The sequence below is a fragment of the Crocodylus siamensis genome, chromosome 2, assembly GCF_052110815.1.
Source record: "Crocodylus siamensis isolate JL-2025a chromosome 2, ASM5211081v1, whole genome shotgun sequence".
Classification (NCBI taxonomy): domain Eukaryota; kingdom Metazoa; phylum Chordata; order Crocodylia; family Crocodylidae; genus Crocodylus; species Crocodylus siamensis.
The window spans coordinates 234,252,279-234,279,623 of NC_143396.1; the positions used below are offsets into that span (position 1 = coordinate 234,252,279).

Below are 27,345 nucleotides of genomic sequence, written 5' to 3' on the forward strand. Positions count from 1 at the left end.
TCCCCTCTTCCGTGTCCGCTCCCCCCGAGAAATCCCGATCACGTTTCTCCCCATCCACATTTCCTGTGCAAGGCCCCCTCGATTGCGCGCACGGAGGTTTGCGGCAGGCAGCTAGCGCGGGACCCCGGAGCGGTTCCGCTGGCTCGTGGCCGCCCCCCGCTCGGCCTCTACGCTAAGGGATTCCCTCGCGGCCTCTGCTTGTCGGGCCGCGGCCGCTCGCTCTCCCGCGCTCCGCCCGTCGTGGCTGCAGTCCCCGGCCGGGCAGCCGCCCGCCCCCACCCCGCCGCCAGGCCGGCACTCGCCTGAGTCCCAAAGCACCGATCCCTGAAGCCCTTCCTGCCCTGCCCTGCCCTGACTGGCTGGCCGCCTGGCGGGACGTCACGGGGGGCGGGGCCGCTATCAGCTGTTCGGGGGATGCCAGGAAGCCGATGTATTTTGGAAACAATGAGCCGCGGCGCTGCCTGAGGCTGCACCCGGGGCCTGCCCGCTCCGGCCGCAGGTGAGTGCCGGCCCGTCCGGTCCTGTCATCGCCGCCGGGGCAGGGGCTGCAGCACCAGGCTCAAAGGGCTGCGGGTTGCGGACAGAAGATGGGGGCGAGCGGGGAGGAAGGACACTTGTGGTGCCTACTGATTTTTCTGCTGCCTCCGGGCCGGTCCCGGGCAGACACTGAGCTGGGCAGGTGGCAGCAAACTGTGCCACGGGCCAGGGGTCAGGCAGAGGCTGGCAGGGCTCAGGAGCTGTGCCTGCATCTGCGGAGTTTGCAGCTGACTGCCGAGGACAGGCGTAAACTTCAGTCTCCCCAGCCCTGGCACGGGAAACTCCAGGTCTCTTCGTGCCAGCAGGGAGTAGCCCACTCTACGTAGTCCGAAGATCTTGTTTTTCATTATGCTCCTCTCCCCCCCACCCGGAATCTGTTTCATTATGCCCCTTTCCCCCTCCTTTTTTTTATTTGTTGGCCTCTCTTGGTCTTTTGGGATAGTCATCTTTCTGCTGTGACCAACCTCATACTGGTGGGGGCATAGGGAGGTGACATCTCTCTTCAAACGCAGCTTAACTGTACCTTCAAACGTAACTAGCAGAGTCACTGGACTCCTGGAGACTAAAGGAGAAAAACGCTTATTAGGGAACTTTGTGTAGTTCATCTCTTGCCTGAAGGGGCAGCCCACAAAGTTATTGTTGCGCTACATCCTTTTACTGGAGTTCAGCTGCAGTGGGTTGAACAATCTGGTCTGATCAGGCTCTTCTTCCACCAGATAAAAGCATATTTGTGTTGTCCCCATTTGTTCCTACAAATATCTCACTTCATCAAGGGTTTTGTAACAGCGCTCATCACCATAGTATCTGTGCACCTCCCAAAAGGTTTATTGAAGGCTAAAAAAAACACCTCTGTTGCAGCTTCTTTAACTGATGAGATCATTTCCTTATTGTTAGAGTCAGGCACATTGTTGTGGGGGAAAAATGGTTTTGCCCTTTTGCCTCCTTAGCAGTAAGTAAACTTATTTGCCACATTACTGACAAAGTAGTAAGTCAGGTGCTTGCTATAGGCAGGGGTTTAAAATGAGTAATTTGAAATAAATTAAAGATCATAAGGAAAAAATTGCTTTTGGAATGGTGGCAGCTAATGTCCGTTGAAATAAATGCTTTGGACTATATAGAGCACAAAGTATTTTTGTAACATGGTGCCTTACAACTTGTACACACAGGAATGAATGCTTCCATGTTGCATTAACACCCAATAATCCAGATAATGGGAAGATTTCTCCTATTGAGTCTGTTCAGGAATTTAAAGTTCCTTTAAAAAAAACAACCCAAACATTTATTATATTGAAATTCTCCACATGAATGTTACTTTTTCCAGCCCAGAAGGGGAAGGAAATGAAGAGTTAAAGGAATTTGGTAGTCCTAAACTTAGACCAGCAAGCTTTGTTGTGGGAAGCTAGCTTGCACGTGTATGCTGAACCCTCCCTCTGTTTTTCCTGCCTGCTCAGTTCTCAAAAATAGGCATGAACTGTAGCCTACGAGAATTTCACTGCCAATGCACTAGCTTTCTTAGGCAGCAGGTTTTCTTTTTTTCTCATGAAAGATGCGGTAGGCAAATTGTATGCATATGTTTTTACATTGCTATAAACAACCCTGATTTGTTTGCATGTCCCAGTTGAGAAATTATGATAGCCTGTGTTTGTTGGTAAGATTTCCTTTGAAAAGGACTAAAAGATTTTATTTCAGGTTGCTCAAAGTAAGTGGCTGGACTTGTCAACCTTGACATTTTCATTTTAGAGTCCAGAAGAAATATCTGTTGGGCTAAGATTTTTTAAGATCTTAGCCAAACAGACTGGGATATGAACCAGGATTTCCTGCTGCTGTTAAGGCCCTTCTGTTAAATGTTTAATTTACCTGATAAGCTTGGATTTGGGTTGGTCACATTTTAAGTCATTTCATGAATATCTATAGATCTATGTATTCAGTTCTAATACTATTAGGTGTTGTATTGTTTCTTGAGGAACAGATATTTTTGTGCTGTCTTACCTCTACAACTTCTTTAACTGGATTAATTAAATTAAATACCAGGTTTCTATTTATATGGGGGAGGGCTTGAGGGACCTGCTGGATCCAGTCTTATAAAATTACTATTAACATCTCCTTCAGGGCTGGGATTCCCTTTACTAGTCTTCCATCCTGTTAAATGCTTCGTAAACCAGAGCAAAGGAAGAGGCTCAGAAGAATTGAATTACACTTCCTTGTTGGAACTGGGTGGAAATCCTGGAGATGGATCTCTTAGGAGACTGTCTTCAAGTTGGGTTAGATGCCAAGGTAATAGTAAGGGACTCCTGGCTTTTGTCAAACTTTCCTCTACTTATCACATGTGCACAATGAACTCTGAAATGGCAATTTCATGTTTACTTAACCTCTTTGGCTGGTGTTAGGTTGGGAATATCACTGGTGTATATAAAACCCCCACTTTAGACCCTGAAACTAAACGTGTCTCTTGACTTCTCTAAATGTACATGGGACTAAAGAAATAGTGTTGACCACAGATTTTATGACAGAGAAGTGGGCATGCAATAGTGGGATTATTAAATTTGGGCACTTCTTTGCTTACGCTGAGGGTAGGGAATAAGGTAACTGGGAGGGAAACTTAGGTTATAATTAGTAGAAGAATCTTACAGAACAGTGGCAGAAGCAGCTTCATCAACTTCTTGCAAATCTTTGGATATTTAGTTCTCTTAAAGCCCTAATTGCTATAGTCCTGTGATTACCATAGTATCTCAATTGTTAAAATACAGTTAATGAAGGTGCCAACTCTTTTGTTCACAAAATAAGTGAGAAAATGTAGATTGAGTGGATCTGAAAGTTCAGAACTAGAAGGCAAATAAGAACTCCAGAATGGAATGGGTGGGTGCGGAGACAAGAGGGACACCATGAGGGACTGGCATGACTTTCAAAGCAATGGCCTTATGCCCCCCTGTGATTTTTACAGAATGAGGCTGGGAACATTATTTCTGTGACCAGTCAATGAATTTTAAGACTTTGAACCATAGGTGGAGCTTTAGACACATGTTGACTTCAGAGCTCTCTGTTCAAGGCCTGCAGAACTTGATCACAGACTTTAACTATTATTTTATTACTCATCTTTCCAGTCCATGTGGACTGGTCTTCAGTTCTTGAAAAGTAAGACTGGGGGAGCAGGGAGAACTGTGTATTCCTTTCTGGAATTAGAGAGGCTTTTCTGTAATCTGTCCGTGTCTTAGCTCTTTTCTCAAATGTTTGTCTATTTCAGGAAAAATGGATCCCTCCAGCTACCTGGAAGAAGACTATTCCAGCCTGGATGGGCTGGATGATGATGTGTTTCACTCTGATGACTTTGGACTCGCAGGTCAGCCTGGTGAGATGACCTCTACTGGCATTTTCACACAGAACCAGTCCTACAGCTGCCTTTTGGGGAGATTTCAACTTTTCCCACTTACTCACTGCTGTGGTCCTGGCAGCAGGCATACTGAGCAGCAGGATAAGGCAACTCAAACACTCAACCCATCCTCTTCCAGTCAGGATGTAATGTTGCCTTGTGGAGTCACTGAAGAGCCCCAGAGACTCTTCTATGGTAAGAGACTTCCAGAGTCGCTAGCTTTGCAGCAAGGAAAGTCACCCTCTAGGACTTTCTCTCTTTCCTCCACCTCAACCAGACAGCAGAGGGTTACTTACTGCTGTTATGCTCCCTGACAAAAGATTTTTTTTTCCTTTGTTTCTCATCATTGCTTGCTCAATGAAGAATCTATCCTCTTGCTCGTTGTGTCTGCCATTCTTTATGCACCTATGCCTTTTTGAAGTTGAGTTGCTTCTGATACTTAAGCGCAGTTGTAAAGCTGCAGGCAGTAGAGTTTGGTGGAGTGTTTCCTTCACTTAAAAGTACTTTTTCTTCCCTTTGACTGCAAAGTATTATTTCCCTCCAATCTAGATGCTACTTATGTGAATCTTTCCATGTCTTTGGGACTGCCTAGGAGTTCTCAGTGCAGAGAGGGGAAGTACAAAGACTTCAATGTCGCAGGCCTGATTTTTGAGTTCTTTGTAGAGGGAGAATATTGGGTGGGGAGGGGAAACAATGTGATCAAATATTTTTTCTATGGTAACTGACAGGTTACCACATCTCTACGATTTAATTTCAGTTAAAGCTGAATAAAAGATGCATCGTTCTTGACCTTCATTCAGGTAAAAAATAGAATCCATGCTAACAGTCATGTTCTTCCTGTGGCTTCTCACACACAGCATTTGTTGAAATGGAGCCATGCATTTGTATCCGGTTGGCCCTAAATGCTGGGTATCATGGCAAGCCTGACTTGGAAGTTGCAGTGAGGGTTAATGCAATGAGATTATTGTGTTGCGGAGGCACACAAGTGTTGGGTAATTGTAATATTGTAATTGCAGAGAAAATCCCAGTACTTGACTGAATTATAAACAACCCTGATCCATGCATGAGATACTTTTCCTGCTGGCCATTTGGTTATGAGAGAGAACATAACACTTTATGCTCGATTAATATAAATCTAGTTGGAAAACCAAGTAGATGTTTTACTGACTACTTAGAATAAATATTCATTGTTTAGGCTGCAGATGCTAGACTTCTGCCTATATTGCATATTCAGGATAACATGCATGTTTTTTCCTTCATAATGTGCAATAAGGGAACCAAACTTTACCTTGGCAGTTTTCACTGTTGAGCTTTTTCCCCTCTAATGTTTTTCAGGGAACGTTGGGTACCGTTTACGTGTTCCCCCAGTTGGCTTTGCTCTGAGTCCACACCTCCAAGAGGAACATCAGGAAGGTCACCAAGAAGTACGTGCTGAGGTCCAAATTGCACGGAAATTACAGTGTATTGCAGACCAGTTCCACCGGCTCCACGTACAAAGGGTAAGCTGTTTTTTGTAGGAAATGGGGATTTTGTTATCCCAGTGTGGCACTCTGTGAACATTTGGATCAGATTAATTTTCCCCTTCTTGTTTTCTATGGGCAGTTATTGTTCTTGTTGATTATTCAGAATACATGTAGGTCACACTGGAGTTGCTAGGGCAGTGGATCTCAAACAGGGTGCTGGGGTACCCCAGGGTACCACCACATCCTTTGAAGGGTGCCCCTGAGGTATAAGGAGATAAGCAGATAAGTGCAGACTGAGGCTTGTCCTTGCTTGGATGATCCCTGACCCCCACTTCCCAGCCCCTCTGTAAGTAGGTAAGCTCTGTTTATATATCAATTTGTTTTTTAAAATTGAGTGCTGTTTAATTCAGATGTTAAAGAGGGGTGCCTTGAGTCCAAAAAGGTAGAGAACCATTATGCTAGTCTTTGCTGTGAGAGAGTTCTTGTCAGTGCCTGTCATGTTTGTGGCACTGTATGACACCATCAGGTCTCAAAACCTCATCTCATGTTCTTGCTTGGTTTTTAAAAAATATAATGACAAAAACTTACCTTTAAAATTCTGAAGTTGTCCTTTCCTTCCTTCCCTGCCCTCTAATCTCTATTAAATAGAAAAGAAGTGGAACTCCCTGATCATCCAAAGTTATGGGATAGACATAGGCCAGGGTGACCTTCCCTTTGATCTGTAGGCCCAGCAGGCAGAGTGCACAGGCTCCAATGCATGCTTGCTTCATCTTGCTCTTGAAGAAACTCCATCTTATCAAGGAGGGCTACAGGCTAGGACCTATATGCAGAGATGGGCAATTATTTGCGCTGGAGGGCTGCTTAACAAGTTCTAGTGAGCTGTTGAGGGCTGAGAGTGGTGGCAGTGGGGAGATGCCGATTGATCTTATCTGGGCCTTCGCCAAGAGCCTGAGGAAGGGCTGCACCCTGCTCCAATCTGCTGCAGCTGGGGCTGGGCCATGCAGCCTGCAAACTTCTCAAACCATCTCTCTCCTTCTCCTCTGTCGCCCGGTTTCCTATTGATGCTGCCTAGTCCTGGCACCACGGCTGCTGGCAGCCAGGTCTGTACAAGATGGAGCATGATGCACTGTGTCAAGTAGCTGTGTCACCTGCCTACTACAATGAGCTGCTGTCACTGCACTACACTGGGAAAGTTGAGGGTTGCTGCCCCAGGTCAATCCCCCTTGCAGCCAGCATGGACTCACCTCCTGGCAGCATCACAGTTGCAGTGGCTCATTGCAGCAGGCAGGCAGCATGGCTGCTCAGCACACTACATTGTGCCCCATCCCATGCAGGCCTGGCTGTGGTGGCCACGATGCCAAGACTGGGGGCAACTGCAGCACCTACAGGAAGCCAAGCATGGGGCATGAATGTGGGGGAGGGTGGGGTGGCAAAGGAATCTGCATGCTGCACAGCCAAGCCCTGGATGTGGCACAGTGGAACAGTGTGGGGCGCAGCCCTCTCTCCTCAGGCTTTCAGTAGTGGCTGGCAGGCTGGATTGAATTAATTGGCAGGCCGGATACAGTCCACAGGCCAGATTTTGCTAACCACTGACCTCTATAGCAACTCTTCTGCAAGCTTCAGAGGATGATAGACTGCTTCCCTCACCCCAGAGCAACAGTTCCCAATCTGTGGTACGAGTACCTCCAGTGATACGCAGGCAACTGGTCAATGGTATGCATTAATTTATTTATTATAATTACTTTATACTTTTATATGACAAAAATTTGCTGGTGGTGCTTAAGGTTGTACTGTTTTAAATTGGTGACATGCAATCTGTCAGGGTTTGGGAACCACTGCCCTAGAGCACTTTCAGTTGCATTCAAGTTAGGAGGGGAACTTGGCTCTTGGACAGACGTTGATATGGCTCCAAGTTGGGCAAAGATTGGATTGCCCTCAGTTCGTGAAGATAAGGACATTTTGGAACTCTTCCTTTTGCAGTCCTGCTGCTTGATCATGAATTATTCTAGACAGATAAACCGGAGGCCTGTTCAAGGTTGCTATCTAGACTCTGGGTGGCATTCTGCGCCTTCAGAAATAACCAACTTCTGACAGAACTCTCTTCTCTGCAGTGTATGTTGGGGTTTGGGTTTTTGGTTTTTTGGTTTGCTTTTTTTTTTTTTTTTGGGGGGGGGGTGTTCCTTGTGAACGGCACCTTTTCACAATCTGCCCCTAAAGCCACACTCAATGTTAGCTTTCCCATTGCTTTGAAAAGCTAGCTACAATCTTTGTTGCCCAGAATCCTAAAGGGAAGGAGTGGAACTGGTTGTAACTTGACCCTTTCCATCTGGGGAGTGTAGCTATCCGATGTCTGTGTCTGGGAAATGCATCCAAGAATGCTATCTCCACCCCCCTCGAAAAGAGCCCAACAAAGAAACCTTGGCCTGTCCCCTCCCTGCTCCTCTTCCCCCAGGCAAGAAGCATGCTCTTGGTCTGCAGTGGCGCTGAACACCACACGAATGACTGCAATGCAAGGGAGGCGTGTGGGGACTGACAACCCAGGAGAATTGAATTGCGTGTCAGCCAAGCATGTGGGAGAGTTAGTAAACAAAAGCATCTGCCTGCACTACCAGCTCAGGCAACCAGCAGAGGCAGAGCTCTTGTGTCTTTGTTTGAACTGGGAAGGCAAAGAGTTGAACAGGTCTCTCATTTACAAACATTTAAAAGAGTAGACCAAATACAAGCATGAAATAGTTTAGCAGTGGTTTTCCACAGCTTGGCCCTAAGATAGTTATCAGCTTTTAGGACTGTCAAAGGATTTTCTTTGTGAGGGACATATGGAGACCTCATGTTATCGTACAGCTGTGCCTTGGACCAGTGAGACTTTTATTGTCATATATATACCAGCTCATTCTCTTCTTGCCCCGCATAGAGGATTTCCCATGGCTGTCGGCACAAATCACACACACAACAAAAGAGGGTCCTGTGCAGGAACTCATTGCTGCAAGCTATTCCAGAATCAGTCCATCTCTGGAGATGCACAAACTGTTTTACAGTGGGCTATGGTTTGTTCTTGAGCAGTGGAAGGGGCAGTCTCTAAAATTTAGAAATCTACACTGTGACTTGTATGGAAAATGTCTGCCTCGGTGTGGTACGAGTCCCAGCAGCGGATGCTCCATTCCAACTACTCTGAGAATTTGGTCACAACCCACTAATTCCTGGATGGTATCAGGAAGCAATTCAGTATGCCTTCAAGTAACAGCCATGCCGTGTAGCCTCCCTAAGGACTGGCAGAAAGTAGAACTAGTTCCGAGGAGCTATTGCTCAAACTGCTCTGTAAGATTTGAGAGAATTTATGAAGTGTTTGGTGTATGAGTCCACAAAATCAGTGCATATTGCCAAACTAAAATTACTTCCAATATTAGAGGGCCTGTCATTCAGCCCTTTTATGGTTTTATTTGACAGTGGTATGTTACAATAAAATATAATTATAATAAACTTTGCATCTTTATTCTTAGTGTAGTGTCAATACACTAATGCACCATTACGTAATGCTCAGTGGACTTACCTTTTAAAATGTTTTTCAAATATTAACTAATTACTATAAGAACTCTTCCCTGCAAGCGTCCTGAATTTTTGAGTAACAGAGCCTGCTAGGGTTGGTCCCTTTGCAAAGTTGGTATGTCCAAGAGCCCAGATAGTTTTCTTTCCTTTTTGTATACCCACAGTGCCCCTCATCAGTTTGCGCTAACCAGAAGCTGTGGAGCCTCGCTCAACCCCAAAACCCCCCACCGTGGGGCAGGAAGGCAGAAGAAGCAGCCAAAACAACTTTGTGATTAGGAGAGAATTTAGTTTCTGCTCTGGGCCACTAGACTTGAATGGAACATAAATGTGGACTTTAGTACAGAGCGTAATTGAGATACTGGGTGCTTCCCGGTGTGGTAAAAAGTTTCTGTGTGAGCACATGCAATACGCAAGCCTGAGATGACAGAGCTTGTGTCATGTTGAAACACAAATCTCTCCAGTTCTGTATTATTTTTTTCTCAGTATGTTAAGTCTTCAGAATACTCATCAACTTCCAGCTGAACTGACTCTGAACAGGCTACAGTTTTGTGGAAATCAGTTTATTCCATCTTTTTCCCCAACTGTAAGGTCACTTTACAGAAGGTGAAATTGTCCCTTTAAGAGTAAAGGAGTAGTAGCCCAGGACAGTTCTGGGCTCTAATCCAAGTGGAGCCACTGACTTGCTACACGACCTCAGACAAGTCGCTTGACCTCTTTGTGCTTCAGTCACCCCAGCTGGAAAACTTTGGTTTAAAAAAAGCAGAGCCTCAATGAGAACCAGATGCTGAATCGAGCTGAGCTTTCTTGGGTAAATAAGTGCACTGCAAACAACAACAAAGAACCCTTCAAACACATCAGAAATCCTGCGACTGATTTGGACGTGCTGACCATGTTCAAAAAGTACTGAAACTCAGCAATACAAAATCTCAGTTTATTTCTACCCTTCTGGAAATTCCCTAGTCAGTTCAGCAGATAATCTCTTGATGCAAGTATAAGAAAAGAGGGATTGACCTGAGCATTATAGCTTGAGGGCTCAATTTATACAAGTTATGGGAAGTCTTTTGGAAATGGACCGCTTCACTAGTGTAATGGCAAAATAATTCTTTCTTCTTCCTCCTGGAAGCTTTCCACTTGAAAGTGAAACTTGTCACATATCTTCCATTGTCAAGTGAAATCTTGATGCCTCCTTTCAAATGCTTGGGCTTATCCAGTAGGGAGCCAAGTATGTAGTCCAAACCACTCTAGTGGGGGCTGTGGACACAGGACAGTGGCCGGTATTTACTCATCCATTCCTACAACCCACTTGCTTCATTGTCTTATGCTATTATGAAGAAAATTGGTCAGGTTTTTCCCCCAACAAAATGTTTTTTGTTAAGAAGCACTAATTCTACAAAACCAAAATTGTTTGCAGGAGAAAGTTGGTCTTGATAACTTTCTTCCGTTTAAAAGCACTTTGGAAAAGTTTCCAGATGATCTAATGTCTTTGTTGAGGCTTTCTAAACAAAAGTTGTATTTTTTGTGTTTTACCTTGGTTTTACCTTGAAACGACTGTTTGTTTTGTTTTGAAATGACTTTAATACAGTGATTCTCAAGCAGTTCGCCATGGCATCCTGAGGTACCTAGAGATTCTTTCAAGGGTGCTGCAGAGAACCACACAAAGTTAGCACTGTTAGGTGTACAAATATGATTCACAAGATAAACCTCAAGATTTCAAACAAGAAAAAAGAAAGATACATTGAACACCTCACTGCGGGGTGCTAACCACTGCCAGTGGCAATTTGTGGAGCCCTGGGGCACCAGCTACACCTGTCCTTTTGGTTCCTTTGGGCTAACGAGGAACTTCAGGATCCCAGTACGGGGATACCTCCTGTAACATCACTCTGACAGAATAGGTAACTATTTACAATATTTATTATGTATAATATATAGATACCTATTAAATGATATTCAGATATTTACATACATATATTTATATTTGTACACATACATTGCTATCTATTCTAAGGTTTAATTCATAACTCAATTAACTTACGGGATAATACTAATTAACTCAATGCTTATAGATACATAAAACTTGGTAACAACATATGTACACTTATAGGTAGGTGATCGCACCTGCTGTTGGTCTGATGTAGACACCCAAAATAACAGTCTTCTGGTTGACTATCAATGTCTTGATGTCACCTTAGTTCAGGTCTGGGTGCGATGGGAGCTCCCTCGATGGTCCTCCTGCCAACAGCTGGTGCCCGTGCTCGGCTTCCCATAATACATAAACAACCTCCTCCCCACATCACCCCTTCCTGCCCTTCAGAAAGGGCTGGTGGGTCTACTACCCTGGTTGCTCACTCCCTTGGAGCCCCCCATGTGTCCACTACAAGAGGAATGGGCTCTTGCCAACTCCCAGCCCCGGGTGCTCCCCCTTCAATCAGAGCCAGGGCTTGCCTGTGGGCTCTTCTCACTTCTCTCACTCACCACTTTGGTCCCCCAGCGAGATCCCTGCAGTCTCCTCTCAGTGATTTGTCCCTCCCTCTGCTCCCAGCTGTCCCCTATGGCCCACATTCTGCACCAGACCCTGGCAGCTACCCATCCTGGCTGCAGAACCGTTTCCAGGGCCTGAAGGCACAATTGCTCCAGGCTTTTTGTTCTGGTGTCCTCAGGGGGACAAAAAAATCTCTGAGCCTAGTTTTGGCTCATCATGGGACAATCCCTACAGGTGAGTATCCCCTCTGTTACAGTCTGCATACATTTTTTTGCAATTTCGTAGTTGGTCTAATAAAAGGTATTGTCTCTGAACCAAGAGTTTTAGAGTTTTGCATTTCTTTTTGTCTCAGACCAACACAGTTACCAAATACATCCCTGAAAGATTTCAAACAGGAATTCAGAGTGATAAAAATGTTCTGATCTGCTCTGTTCTTTCTGAGTTCTTTGCAACAGAAGAATTGCTCTATTCTTTTTTCTGTAATCAAAAAATGAATGAAAACCCAAGACCTGGCATTTTGAGGGCTCCGTTGCATCTAACGAAGAGTGCGTTGAGTCTAAAAAAGTTGAGAACCACTGACTTAAACAATTAAACCGCTGACTGGCAAAACAATTAAAAGGTCACAATTGAAAGAAAAGTTTATGAAATTTCCAGTGTTAGCTTGACACAGCCAGGGTTGGGGTTTTTTTCAAGTTCTTCAGTTTACAGACATTTTCATTATTTCATTTTTTCATTCTGACTTTGTTGGGTGGGAGAAGGGGGGTGGGGAAATGTCCATCTCAGGAAAGAAGTGTCCTGTATGGCTCTGCTTGCTAGAGAAACAAAATGGAAAGTAAGGAACAGCCTGGCCACAAGGCAAAATGCAGGTTCTCAAGGATTAGCCTGGAATGCAAAAGGTCTATGGAATCTGCTGGGGAAACTTGGAACAACAATGAGATGCAACCTAACAATTTGGTCTCCCTCAGTAAAGGATGCAGTGTGACAACAGTGTCAGGACATGCATTGCTTCAAAGTAGGGGCCAGCAACTTTTGGGTCAGATTTGGTGTGCAAAGCTCTGAACCAGTCCGTATTTAACTAAGAGCATACTGATTCCCCAGCCATTTGATCAGGCTGCATTTTGTTAATGGTGCACCAATTGCCTCCAGTTGCTACAGCCACCTCCCACAGCCCATGTGGAGGGCTGCTGTTTCTTGCTGCAGCCTCTGTTCACTGTCACTGAAGTGGCCAGAGGGGAACGGTGGCTCACGAAGGCAGCTGGGTTGCAAGGTGCGGCCCACATTTTGCAAAAGGTTGCTCAGCCCTGCTTTGAAGCATTCCTTGCATTGCGTGCAGCCTTGTTCTGACACAAGGAACTTACAACCCATTTTGAGCCACCGTAAAATCTGAACATCCTTCATAACCTGCTAGTAGTAACTTCGTCTTGAAGACTTGAAACCACCCCCAAGCAAGTCAACATTTGCATTGCCACACTGTGGTGTCTAAGATACTGCAGTTTATTCTATAATCAAATGGCAGTACTATCCTATTTTTATAGATGGGGAAGTTGAAACTTGCTCAAGGTTTCCCAGTAAAAGAGGAGCAGAGCAGTTGATAGGACATAAGTCCTGGCTCCAGTTCCCAGCTCTGCTGACATCATGCCATCTATTTGTAAGAGTAAGGATAGGTTTGGGTTGATTCTTTGTTGAGAAATGTATGTATGTATTGCCCAGACTTAATGGAAGGCAGACAGTGAAGTGGTCGAATTGGGAAATTGCTCCACACTCTGATAGTAGACACTGAACAAGACTGTTCTAACCTGTCATTGTCTTTCCAGTAGCTATCCTTGCCAGCAGCAAAGAGTTTGGTTTATTTAAAAACAACATTATATTTTCCTCTCTGCTTTACACTATACTTTTAAAGCTGCAGGGCTTTCATTAACCCTGATTAGACTGCATGATGTAACACAGCCTCAGGTGTCGACAGGGAGCTGCACCTTTGGCAGCACAATGAGAGGTCTCTGGAGCAGAGAGCTGAGCCTCATTGGATGCCTTATGACTTCCAAGAGTTAGTGAGAAGGAAAAGTTTCAGAGAGACTGTGCGTGAGAGATGGATCAGCTCAGCAGTGTTTGCTCTGTGGCTGGCTCTGTTTATATCGCTGTCTATATTTAGCTTGTGAGTCATCAGAACTGCTGACAAGAGGCTGAATTGCCCACAGGCTCCAGCACTGCACCTGACTGCTTGCCTTTGTGTGTTCCCAATAGGGTGGGGGTGGCCATAGCTCTGCTCGAAAACCACTCCAGTTCTATCTCTCCTTGGGTATTTTTCCTGCAGGAGATCTGAAAGTGTCACTTAAAGCAAAAGCCAAGATAAATATAAATCTCCAAGAACAGGGCGACAGGTCATTCCTGCCCTCCCATGAGATATAGAAACTCCTCTGAAACTTCACCCTTCATCAGGAAGGGATTAGTTTAGCATAATGATCAGGAGGACCCTCCTGGCTACTAGAGCCAAGGTTGGGGTTTTTTTCAGTTGACATTGCTCACAGTTTTAGAGTCTGGGTTAAAGAGAACTTCTGACAACAAACACCGCTTCAGTATGAGAAGCTTTGTTGGTTTCACAGTGAACCTGTAAAACGTTTTATTCCATATTTTTAGCAAGGTTAGTGCTGAGTAAGCTGGTAAATCTGCCTCCGCTTCCTGAGTGAAATCAGTAGCGGGGGTGGAGGTGCTCTGACAATGTGGAGAGCAAACTGAGAATGAGCAGGCAGCTCTCGAGAGGTTAGATTGGGTCACTTTCATCAGCAGAGACAAATTTCCTCTGTCTCTTAAGGCTCAGTTTTGGAAGGATGAAATCAAGGGAAGCCTTTTATCAGCCACTGGGTTTTTTTCAGAGGGGGAATATAGGAAGTGTTTGGACCCCTGTAACTGATACTCTGCGACTTGGAAAGGGATCCTGTACAAATTCAGGCGGATGGAAACATGAGGGCTCTAACTACCTTACCAAGGGCTCTGAGCATAAAAGTAGCAGGTAGAGAAATCCCATGAGCCTATCTGATAGGAGAATGAAGGACCCTTCCTACTTTTTCACCCTAAATGGAAAATAACTGTACCCCTCCTGATTGCACAAGATGGGAAGTGCCACATGCTAGAGGCCTGGGAAAGTACTGGCCGTGAGTTGCCCTTTCCAGGTTGACAGTCAATTGGCTGTTGTCATGGTGTCTGTCTGCGTCCACTTCCTGTAGGCTCAGGCCAAAGGGGGAAGGAACAAGCAAGTGGTGCGATGGTTGTTTTGAATTATAAGGACTTCCAAGAAATGGCTCACCTGCCAAACTGTCCTGGGAGCTGGAGAGCCTGCTTTAAATGTAGCTGCTTGTCACTTCAAACAGACTTTTTGTGGTGAGGATCCTGGTTATTCCCCTCTGTGACTCTCTGGCATCCCAGCCTTTCTGAACCCCTTGCCCCCCATGTTAACTATCTGGTTTCTACTTCGGGCATTGCAGAAAGAACCACATAGTTCTTGCGGCAGGTTTCTCCCGTTTTTGCAAGTGTAACTTTCACATAATGGAGTTTCGGTGTCCTGACATACAAAAGGTCTTATTGGCCTTCCTTGCTGAACCCCATTTTAAGTGTGACAGAAAGAGAACTGAACTTCTTAGGTGTATTTTTTCCTCCCTAGTCATTAGGAGGCCACTTGGAGATGTGGTAATTTCACTTCCCTTGGTTCCTCCCTTGCCCTCGCTTCTTTCTTGGGCATCACCTTGTGTGCCCTCCGGTGTTTTGCAGGGCGGGGGATAACTTACAGTCTTGCTAAACTAAAGTCTGCTATGTAGTAGCACAATGTGTCTCCAGCCACCTGGCAGCCAAAGCCAGCTTGCAGCAATGAGTCAGTGACTTCTAGGTTGCAAGTATTACTTGTTTTGCGGGGGGAAAAAGAAAAGGTAATATTGCCAAGACTTGTATTAGTCATCAAAGGAAGACTAAGACTTACATATCCACAAGAATTCTTCTTATACTATACTGTTGTCACATTTGGACAAATCATGGTTCTGCTTACTGTGGTTGGGACCAGTATTTGCTCCTTCAAACAACTATGTAGGAAGAGATTGGTGTAGTAAAGCCAAGAGCTGCTGACAGCCATGATATGACTATAGGTCTGTTATTTTGTAATAAGGAACCACCAGCAGTACAGGATGCATGTGTGATTTTTATATACACTTACACAAACTTTTATGTCAAAGTGTGTATGTGATAATCATGCAATGTATTTTGTAAGGAGGAAATCCACTGCACTTCTTCAGCAGAAGGAAAACAAACTTCCTTAACAACCAGTCAGGTGTTACTTCTGATATAAGGAGCTGTATGAAAAGGAAAAACCTCTTAGGTACTATGTCTCACATCCACTGACATCTCATGATGGTGCTGTGTCCAAGAGTGGAGTATGAATAAAAGTGCTTTGACAAGTGGGAGAACAATGAGGCTGGCTAATGACAGAGGCATTCATACCTTTTATTGTCCACACTGTCCAATGCCGTGAAGGAATACTGAATTATTGAAAACACATGCCTAATTTTTGTCCCTGGTCCACTTCCATGTATTACTACTCATATGTTGCCTGTTAACATGTTTATATACCCATATCATGGTGGATACCAGGACAGTTCAAGAAACGGGGTGTATTTCTCCTGTTGTACTGGATATTTTCCTGTAAAATGACCGTTCTTGTGACTCATTGAAACGTATGTGAAACCATCTTGGACAGACAATCTCTGAAGGATATCCTCTAAAAGACTGCAGCTGGAATAGGAAACCATTTTATGTGCTTTAAGCTTTTTGCGTCACCTCTTGGCTTATGGCACTTTACAGCTCTAGTCTGCTTTACTCACAGCTTGGGCTGGAGAGGATTGGGGGTAGGCAGGCTCCTTCACTTCTCGAATTAGTAGCAAACTATTTTCATCATGTTTTTCTCTGACAGTAAAGTTAATGAATGGCTCTTATCAGACATATTGCAGGATAGTTAACCTTAGGAAGAGTATCAGTCTGTACCAGACATAGTGCTAGGTGAATTGCAGAAGGTTGTGTAACTTGACTGAAACCCTCATGTCAGAAATCACACTGCATAACTCATGAACTGGCTGTCCTGAGATTTCTGGTCCTTCCTGGCATGCAAGCAATACCATGGAAAAAATCTTTTCTTGAGATATTTGAGTATTTTGTGCTCAGTCCTAGCAAAACCATGTCCACAGAAAAATTACTCAAACTTACTGAAAAGTCCCAAAAGGCCCTGTTTAGGTGTGGATCAATTCTTCCTCTGAAGTGGCTTTTTTGTCTATAGTGGTAAAAAGTGCCTGCTATTTTTTCTCCATGTTTCTTGTCTTGCATTGAATTCATATGGCTGAAAACAAAGCATCCTGTTAGAGTGAAGAAGTGGTGGTTTTGAATCTGACTAAACCTGAGCGGAGGAAAATAGAGGCAGTCTAGCCCAGCGAGTGGGACGTTGGAATGATATTATAGCAACCTTCCCAGCTCTGCCGTTGGCCTACTGAGTGGCTACTCTCAATTTACTTTAAAAATGTTACCGCTCTCTGCCTCTTTTTTTCAAGCTGTGGTACTGACCGCTCTTGTACAGCATTTTGAGAGCAATTATTAGAAGGAACTGGGTGATGGTGGTATTATTTTATTAGAGATTGAAAAATCAGGTGGTTTGTAGAGATTTTAAAGATACTGTCCAATTTTAAAAAAGAAGGGGATTGTGAAAACTAAAAGTAAGTACTTTTTCACTGCTTTGATATATGTAAAAGGCATAAGAACGATTTGTTAAAGAGGAGAGGAGGGAAGGGAAATATGACGCGCTTTCCCCCACATGCTACCTAGTCCAATTTTTCTGAGTTTTGCTGGAAATCTCACAGGCTCTTGGATACATATTTCTCACCCTTCTTCAGTGAAAATGTCAGGGCATCCAATTGACAAAGGGGGCTTTTTCCCATAGGTGTCTGAATTAAATAGACAGTAATTCTCAACCAGGGTGCTACTCAGGTTTAGCACTATTAGGTGTACAAACATAATTCACAAGCTAAACCCAGAAATTTCACATAGAAATTAATAGTTACAAAAATTCTGACCTACTAAAGTCTTTCTGAGTTCTGTGCAACAGAAAAATTGCTCTATTATTTTTTTTGTAATCAGAAAATAAGTGAAAACTAAGAGCTGCCATTTTCCAAGCCATGCATAGAGTCTTACCTTGAATTTAAAAAGGTAAGAACCACTGAAATAGACCAAGGAAATAAACACATAAGAAGCTGGATAAAACTTGCTTCCTATCTCAGTCAGAGTTTTCTTCCTTGATACTTGTGATATCAGATCCTGCTAGTTCTTCAGCCAACCAGTGAGTCTTCCAGGGTAGAAATGGCCTGAATTCCTGGTGCATATATATTTTTTAAAAGCTACTACTTTTTGCAGAGGAGGAAATAGCTACAGACCTTTTATCTGGCAAAGTGACAAGCACTCTCTTCTCTCCTGCTTTGTTTTTTTAAGTTCACCTTGTAAGCCTCATAAGACAAACTGACTTTAGAAATCTCTTCCTTGTTGCACAAGAAAATCAGAATCCTCTTACCTGAAATAAGGCAGTATTACAGGCATTCTGATTTTGCCTCTGTAGAGGACTGAACTGCATGCACTTCAGACAAATGCATGTCCTCCCACACACATGCACTAAAATAAGCACTTTTTAAAATGCAACTTGAGCAGATGGAGAAAGAAGGGCCACCAGTTCACTGCTACATACTGTATTTCAAGTTTGGTTGCAGGTTATTTAAACCAACTTTCAAATTTCCCCTACCAAATTGCTTAAAGAAGAGTGTGTTATGTTACCAAGAGGATGAAATAACACAAGCATGTGTGCGACCAGATTATTTTGGAAGTGTCGTAGAGTGTTTGTGCCCATTCTTGCTCTTTTAGGCAGGACACTAATGATGTGGATTGGTGCTTTTGTACCTTCAAATTCTCCCCATTTTGTTACCAGAAACTTCCTTTATTTAACAAGTATTTGGGCATTTTTCTAGATATTCTTAGGGCACTGTGGGTGAACATGCATGTTAGAGCAGGTTCTGAAATGTGGCCTTGGGGAAGGGGAAGAAAAGAATGAGTGAAATTTCCAAGTCTGACAAAGAGGAAGGGGTCTTTTTAAAAAAAAGAGACAGAGAGCGAGAGAGAGAAATCTGTCTTTTTAAGAGCAGTTTGGAGGTCCAGTGACACTTAACACAACCCTAATAATACTATTATTAAGAGCTAGTGGAGATTGGTTTTGCCTGTAAGTGTAACACTACCAATAGAGAGGCTGTTTATGGGGATTGAGCCCAGTAATGGCAGACTCCACAATCACTGCTTGTGGATTTTGCAGTGACCACATTGACATTGGAACATTGTAATTAGGGCTGTGTAAACCCTTCAAATCTGGAGATAAGAATAAAATACAAATGGACTGTTGCTACAGTGTGAATATAGGAAATACCCCTTTAAAGCCTATTCTAAGTGCGTTTGTAATTCAGATTGTGCCTTTTTATACAACTGTAGCTATCCTGAAGCTATAAGCACAATTTAATGAGTTTATTGTAATGTGTTAAAGATTTCTCTTGAAACAACTCCAGTATATGAAGTACAATTAAGGCTCTCTTCAGTTCATGATTATGTAAAGAATGCCTTGCAATCATGTGGTTCTTCCCTGCTGGACTAATCTAAGTTGAAACATCTTGTTCATATAACGTGCTTCAGTGCCCTATCATGCTGTCCTATGTGCTGAGGCAAAGTCACTGTAAGCCAGTCTTGCACTCTGCTGTTTGCCGAGGACTCTTTTTTTGAGGTCAACAGCTCCACTTAACAAATAGAGAATTCTGGATGAATAAGCGATTGCTGGGCTTATAATTAAGGGTTGGTTTGTGATGTGAAACAGTATCCCAGGCTGTGCAGTGTAAAGAGAAACCCACCTGTTTGTATGGGATGCTATTAAAATACATGAAGGTGGGGGTATAATGGGAACCACTTTCACAGAGGTGATTACATATAACAAAAGAGGCAACAGTGCTCCTTCCCAAAAGCAGTATTATGTGGTCTGGTGTCCCCCTGAAATTCAACTCCCAAATTTCTTGCCTGACAATGGGACCTGAAATAACCTCTTGGTTTTGGGTTTTTTGTTTTCAAGTATGTTCTTGCTTAAAGTTTAATTGGCTCCAGTCAGTAGGAAAGGGCTCCAAGGCTGATTATTTATGGCTTACTGTCAAAAGTAGCTATAAAAAGGGCAGTATTATCTTGGAGATGCTGGGAAGGAAAATGTAGTGGGGGAGGGAATGGGGGAGTATGTGTGCGCGCGAGTGTGTTTTCTTGTACTAGATGGAATCAGAGTTTTGCTGTCTCAGCAGTGTGGTTTAAATTGAAGATTAACCCTTTGACCTTCATGGTGTCAAATCACTTACAGATGGATCACCAGTTATATTTTTCCCTACTTTTGGGGTGAAGGGGGGGGAGCTTTCTTTTCTTTTTTTTTTAAGAAAGTTGTTTGTTCATGCAGCTGGGGCTTTTGAGAGGCTCAGAAGCCAATCTGATTAAAAACAGCATTTGGCTAAACTCTGCAAAGTCCTGAAAGCAAAAAAAAAAAAAGTTTAATCCTCTTGTGTACAATGCATAAAGAGTCTGCTCTTTTCTTTTTGTAATGTTAGAGCTACAATTATTTCAGGAGAACTTATTCTCCCCACCCCTTGTTGTGCTGATGGGATTAAAGTGTCTGCTCTTGAAAAATGTAACAGAGTTGTTGGAAAAGAGAAGTAGTGTGTTGCAATTTTAAAAATATAAATAACCTCGTTTCGATCACTGTCTTTACAGCATCAGCAGAACAGAAATCAAGTGTGGTGGCAGATACTTCTCTTCCTACATAATTTGGCCTTAAATGTGGAGGCAAACAGGAATCAAGCAGGTCAGAGGTGAGACTCATCCACCTGTTCCAGGTCCAGTCTGCAGGGAGCACTGAACAAACACTGGTTTGGAGGGGAGAGACGCATGCCGCCGGACGGATGTGAGGACTTTGAAACTCTTACGATCATCTGACAAAGTTTTTTTTTTGGTTTGTTTTTTGTTTTTTAAGGACTCTTCTTTGTTGCTTCCTGCCTCCCATGGTTGGGAGCTCTTGTCTAACACTGTTGAAGGAAAGTCTAAGAATGTGGATGTGTTTGGTAAAGCTTGCTGCTCAATCCTTGAATCAGAAACCTCTATGCAAGCAAGGCAGATACTAAACTAACAGATTCCTCTGCTCTCTTTTGTTAGTTGATGGAGTGCAGCATTTTGTCAGTTTGACTGCTGGCTAAAGATGGGGTCTGGGACCACTGACTTTAACTATATTTTGAATATCTTTCCAATTAAAAATGTAGTCTCGCTGGGATAGCCTTGAAAAAAGTTATTTTTTAGAAACAATGACAAGGAAGTGGCTTTATATTTCACAGCAGATGGAACACGCTTCATTTCCTTGCATTTTTATTACTAGTGAGAATTGAATGAAAATCTTGTTTCTTTTAATGGTTTCATTGGCCTCTGCAAATCCATCACAATGAAGTTGTTCCTTGTCATTATCACCAAGAAATGGAATTGTTTCTGTAAGAAGAACATTCTCAAAATCTTCCAGGAAGTATCGATGGCTTTTCTGTATCTTTGTGCAAAGGTCGGGTACACAATATACTGTGCCCATTAGCCAGGATTGATCTGATAAAAACTGAATATAATCTAAGACTCGTTCTTCTAGAACTGCTGATCTCTACACTTCCATTAGTCCTCTGGTTTTTGTTTTTTCCCCTTTGTTATTATGCGCTTGGTCAAAAAATTAAAAATCCCAGGCATCTGACATGTTTACTTCATATTTGACTGGGAAATTAGCTGGCAATTAGTTTGATTCCCATAGACAGCAGGTTTGAACAAGCAGTTAGTCCATTGTTCCACTGAGTAATCCTGGAAGCTGGTGTTAGTACACAATGACTGGCAGCAAAGATATTACTTGGAATGCAAGCTCCAAGCAGCCTGTGATTTGTGATTCTTCAGGAGTTTTTAAATGCATGTAACTGTCACTTTTGGAACAGGATAGGGAGAATTATCAACCAAAGGAACTTTCTGTGTATGTGTAGTCTTAAATAGTATCAGTAGAACTAAAAAAACAAATGCAATGACAAATTCAGTAAGGGAAATGCAATAGCGTCTCTGCTTTGTTCAGACTGTTTCTCTACTTGCCTTAGAAAATATAAATCACAAATTAGAAAGCTAGCTTGAGGAGAATCTGTCTGGAGAGTGATTTAGTCATCCTATGAACATCAGCACAAATTATTGTAAGGTTCTTGAGTTCCTAATCTGCTGTAAAGAACAGTGAACACCAAAGCATCACTGTATTAGAAAAGCAGGAGGTTTTGCACATATTTCTTTTCCTCCTTTTTCCCCTCTCTTTTTGCTTGCTCTTCTTTGAGACCCCCTTTCTGTCTCTCACATTTGTAATGATCCAGTTCCCTTGCTCTCTCATCATTGCCTTAAAGTGCCTGGTAACAGTATGTACTACAGTTATGTTTGGACTCAGCCCCAGCACTTGACTGGCATTCTGTTCTTCCATGGCAGGATTTGTCTAGCCTCCAAACCAGCTCCCTGGAGTTTTTTGGCTTATGCATCTCTGCAGTGATCGTCTTTCAGTACAAGCAGGTTTCCTCATGTGAAATGATTATTTTCCCTCCTAGCTGGAGGAAGAGTAATACGTTTATCCGGAGTTAAGGGCTACAATTCTCAGCTCAACTTTGCTTTTTCTTTATTTGAGTATGTGTGCTACAGAGTTCGTCAGTAGGGTCTCCCTTGCTAGCATATCTATAATTCTGTTTTCAATCAGGGAAACTTTTACTGCTTAAAGCAGGGGTTGGCAACCTTTTCTAATGGCAGAACAGTGCTTGCAACCCAGCCGCTACTGCAGGCCACCGATCCCTTGGCTGCCTTATGTGGAGGGCTGTTCTCTTACTCCCCTAATGTGACCCCAACTAAAAAATGTGCTTCTGAAAGCCATGGTGAAGGACAACCTGGAGCAGCTAATTTGGCAGCAACAGTAAGCACAGCCTGCCTTAGGGGGGCTAGAGAGCAACCCTCTCTGCACATAAAGGGGTAATCTGGAAGGGCATTGGGGACAAGTATATGGTTAAAAAAACATAGGCTAGAACAGATCTTTGTGAGCTGGATCCAGTCTTTGTGGGCCAGATCTAGGCCACAGGCCTTAGGTTGCGGACCCCTGACTTAAGAAGCTTTGTACTTAAGCTGTCTACAGAGAAATGTTGGGCTCGGGAAGAGATGGAGCTCCCTGGCCATGATGCCCACTAACAATAGATTTATCAAACTACACATCACATCTCAGTGTCTTAAGTTAGAATCCTTTGGTTCTGTGTTTTCAGTGAAGGGTGAAATATGCCACTTGAATGCAGATGCTGGACTTCCTCTAGAGACAAGGTCAGACTTCCTGCAATACTTGTGGTGCTGCTGAAAGCTAGAAACGTGACGACCACTGATGCTCTTTTTAAAGAACCTCCCATATTTGCATATATTGGAGGTTAAAAAAATGAAGTCAAATCAAGAGTTTTCTTTTTTGGCTGGGGGGTAGGGTTTGCTATTGACCTCATAGAGAACATGAGCTGCTTGCTACTTAACATCTCACTCTATCTTAAAAATAGTGGATTCCTCCTTCATCCTCTCCCTTCATCCTGCAGTGTATATCTCTTCCTGTACATGTTAGCAACAGACACCTTATTTGTGCAATAGTTATTACCCATTCTGCCTAAATAGGGATGGTTTAGCGTGTACTTCAAAAGGCATGCTCATCTCAGCATCTTTATTACATTTGACCACCTTTAGAAATGTGTAGATTGGTTTGGGAAGCATTTTTAGTTAACAAGGGGATGGGATGCTCTTGGTTGGCTACATGCTGGTTTGCCTTGGTGACCTGGTGGGATTTCAGTTTTCAGTCGCTTTCTATACACTCAATGTGGGATAAAGTGTTCCTGAGAAGTTAGCTGGTTTCTCTTTCTCATAAGCTAATTCTTGTTTAAATGAGAAACTCTTGGGGTATCTTGAGCTTAAGCTGATGGCACCGGTAGTGTTGAAGTCCATTTCCCCTCTCAGGATTACCAAAACATTTTCAGTCCCTAATTTTCTTGACTTGAGGGGAGGAGTTTTCTAGGTAAATGTTAATTTGTGTCCTGCTCTCTCAAGTATCTATATTGCCCAAACCCTCTCTGGATCCAGTAAGCCTGGTGCTAGTAAAACTAAGTATTCCCTACTTTGTTTCCTGCAGTTCTTGAAAGCTGAGCCAGTAATCATAAAGCGACTATCCAAAAGTAGCTGCAAACTGCCATGACTAGGATAATGTGCAGGTAGAGGATGGAACGGATTTCTGAGAGATGGAGTGGCCATTGGTAATATGTGGGCTGCAGTCTTCTCTCAAGGTACTGATGGTCTCTGCTAGGTATGGACTTCTGCATAACTTACTGTGTGTATTAACTGTTACTGTTCTATTTGTTTGTTGTTATTTCTTTGGAATCTATTTTCCTTTTGTATCAAGTCTGTCTGTCATTTTCTGACAATTTAAGCAGCCTGCTAGCAGTAAGTACTTGTCAGTGTTCCTGATGTCTGAACTCTTTTTGGGAGGCAGGCTCCTGAGTGAACCATCCTTGCGAGCCTTTTCTTAAGCTTTGTATCAAGAAGGTGGTAGGGGGAAAGCAAACCAATCCTCTGTGATAGAACCAGAACACTAGTGAACATTTTTTTTCTTATGACTGGCTTCTGGGAAGAACTAATAGCCTTTGCTCAAACAAAGCTTGAATAAATGATGTCTGAGATGCAACTAGTCTTAGACCCCCATGATGCCATTTCAGCTTCAGTGGGTGTGTCCACACAAAATGTTTACTGTGGAGTAGACTAATTAGCTCCACAGTAAACATCATGTGTCTATACATCCTCCCCTATTAGGCTGAGTAAACTAATTAACTCTGCAGCAGAATAGTACTTATATCTAGTACTATCCTGTTGGAGAGTATTTTACTCTGTAACAGCGCATGTGTAGATGCTGCCCCAGCTGGCTGCCTGCCTGTTGGCCCCACACTGGAGCATCCTCATGCACCAGCCAGCCCCTTCACAGCACATTGAGCCAAGCAAGGGGAGCAGCCCCAAGCTGGCAGGCTGCTCCTGGGGCCCTCTGCCAGCCAGGCTGCTCCAGCCCAATTCAATGTGCTGTGGTCCAGGGCACACATTCAAACAATACACCTGGGAGCAATAAGCTCCAGAGTTTATTGCTTTGCATTAATTGCATGTGTAGACACGCCCAGTCTAATTCTGTTACAATAAGTGAAGTTATGCCAGGGATGTATTTGGCTCAGGGATTTTTTTGCCTTTCCCTTTGTGGGTTCTAAGTTTTGATAAAGTAGGAGGAGTTAGAATAGAGACTTCAGGCATTTGCTGCAATCTGTAGTGTACAAATTCTGCAATGTCACTTTAATCCTTACCTCTGCTGATCTTCAGCAGCATCTATAATGCTCTCTAGTGAGACTGTACAAATAGTAAAATAGCTGGTACCTTTTTAGAGCCCCATTCTGAACCAAGGGAAGCCCTTGGAGTGGACTCTACAGGTACTTTAGAAGCTAAAGACATTACAGAACTTTGGAGGGCTTGCCTTAGTTTACACATTACTATTACCAACCTTGCCAGGCTGCTTTGGGAATTCTGAACCAAGGATCATACGCCCTTTTACATCAGTGGGAATTCTGTATGGGAGCCAAACACTGTAGCGTACTAAAATAAGTTGATGGAAAAGCTTTTTATATCATTCCAAAGAATATTGTTTTAAAAACAGCTTTTGTGGTTGTTTAAAAAACGCTTGTGTGTTTCTTTCGACTGTTTTAGCAACACACACAAAAAAGAAAAAACAATTCCTTGAGGTATTTCTAAACGATCGTTCAGTGATTTTTTTTTTTTTTTTACAGTTCCTAAAGAGCTCTTGTTGTCATTGTTTCTTTGGTTTGTACATGTCCATCCTGGTGGTACACAGCTCAGTTTTTACCCATAAGGAAAAGCAGAAAAGACCAAACACATCAAATGCACTGGATCATAATTGTATGTGTGTATTCTTAAATGATGTGCAGCCTGACATCCCTTCTCTCCTCCACGCCTTCCATTCCCCCCACCCCAACAACCCCTCTTCCCACAGAACAAAGGGTCAGTTCCTATGAATACCATGTTGGAACTTGGCTTCAGGGAAGTGAAACTTATGTCGGTGGTTTTTCTTTTTAAAGCCATTTTTTCAGTTCTGTCTTCAGACTATTTGCTGCCTTTGGGAAATGGAGGGGTGGGATGGGAGGGGTAGATCTTTAAACTTTAAAATCTATTATGACAAATTTGCATGTATAAAGTTACCCTTAAACCTAGTGGAGTCTCCCTAAACTTGTGGACTCAGCCCTGGGAGAGCCTCACCACAGACTCCTCAGCTTGTGGGAGCCAACTCTGCACCATTCAGAAGGCAATTCCAGTTTCGGTCAGACAGCTATGTAAGGAAAATTTGAGGTTAGAAAGGCTATATAACCACTCTTTGTTATAATCACATGATATAAAAAAGTATGGCAAAGACCTTAATAAATAGGTGCCTAAGTTAGGCTTCTAATGAGGAATTTTCAGAAGAGCCTAAGGGATTTGAACTATCAACCTCTTAGGTATACCTGAAAATCCTGATACTAAATATGAACTTTAGATGCCTAAAGTTAGGCTATTTTTAAAAACCAAATAAAACTTAATCATATATATCTTTCTCCCTCCTCCCACCCCCAAATCTTCTTCCTTTTCCTGCTGTGGTATCAGAAATGTACGCAGGTGTCCTCCGCATTTCTGGGTTTGGATCCATAGATGAGAATATCTTGAATGTGGAATCATCCCCAACCCTGGACTTCTTTATTTTTATAGGACACGTGAACTTCTAAAGCTTTTTAGCATCCTCAGTTGCCTCGGAAAAGCAATAAAGTTCAGGGTCAAGGAGGAGGGGGGATAGAGGTTCTTAGTGTATTATTAAAATGTTATTTACTGTTTATGGAGAGCATTATATGCTCTCCCAGCTGAAGAAGTGCAACCAATGCTGTCCTGTGAGATGCCTACCTGAACTGGTCCTGAAGCGTACACAACCTCCTTTGCCATGGACTGAGACCCAGTGAGAATGTAGCATTTTGTTTATACTGGTTGTGTGCCTCCAGGACTCCTCTGTGTACTGATGGTGACTGGGACTCCGTGTTTTATATCTGTGCAGTATATTTGTTTTGCGCTTTCTCTCTGGTGCTTTTTAATACATGTCATTTTTTTTTCTAATAATTGGTACAATTTTTAATAAAAATGTTAAATTCTGTGTGTGCCATCCTTTGTTTTTGTCATTCAGTGGCTCCAAGACAGCAATCCATTCTAGTGACTAGCTTCTCTGCAACTGACTCACTCTGAAGATCAGCAAAATATAAAAGTCAGTAGTAGAACTCTAGTTGTTATATTCATTGGGAACTCCCTATTACATTGCCTTTACCAAGGCCTGTAACAAAACCAAGATTTGTTTCTGAGACAGAATAACTATCCTTGCACAGAAAAAGAAATGGGCATTTCCCAGTCTGTTGGAACCTGAATTATGTAATACATACATAGAAAAGTCATTTGAGGCTTTGTTCTTAACTCAGGACAGGGCTTTACAGGGCTATTGTTGACAGGAGCACAGTTTCACATATCACTCCAAATCATGAAGCTGAGAATTGTATCCCTTAAACCAGCATGTAGTGTACACTCCTAAAATGTGGCCTCTGCCTGCTATTTCTCTATACTTTCTAGGCAAGTACATTCAAAGTTGTTCAGCCGTAGGATCTGATGAATGCAATTGCCATTTGTTAAACTACCAGTGAAGATTCAGGTTA

The 27,345-nt window shown here is 43.1% G+C and overlaps 1 protein-coding gene across 6 annotated transcripts; it reads left to right on the forward strand.

The window, feature by feature from the left end:
- Positions 1–352: 352 nt before the first annotated feature.
- On the forward strand, positions 353–26,798 carry BMF (Bcl2 modifying factor). 6 transcript variants are annotated; one of them, XR_016440316.1, is made up of 5 exons: positions 353–499; positions 3,779–4,099; positions 5,240–5,403; positions 9,075–10,802; positions 20,240–20,332. XR_016440316.1 is itself a non-coding variant. In XM_090033463.1 (5 exons), the coding sequence occupies exons 1-4, from the start codon at positions 3,642–3,644 to the stop codon at positions 7,057–7,059; spliced, it is 603 nt and encodes a 200-aa protein (XP_089889589.1). In that variant the 5' UTR covers positions 3,594–3,641; the 3' UTR covers positions 7,060–7,080; positions 7,820–9,059. The 6 variants fall into 6 exon arrangements, 4 of the variants coding, with proteins under 4 accessions (XP_089889589.1, XP_089889590.1, XP_089889587.1 ...); XM_090033463.1 differs by lacking the exons at positions 353–499; positions 9,075–10,802; positions 20,240–20,332 and adding exons at positions 3,594–3,669; positions 6,970–7,080; positions 7,820–9,059; XM_090033461.1 differs by lacking the exons at positions 353–499; positions 9,075–10,802 and adding exons at positions 3,600–3,669; positions 23,712–26,798 and having other exon boundaries at positions 20,240–20,337.
- The last annotated feature ends 547 nt before the right edge of the window (positions 26,799–27,345 follow it).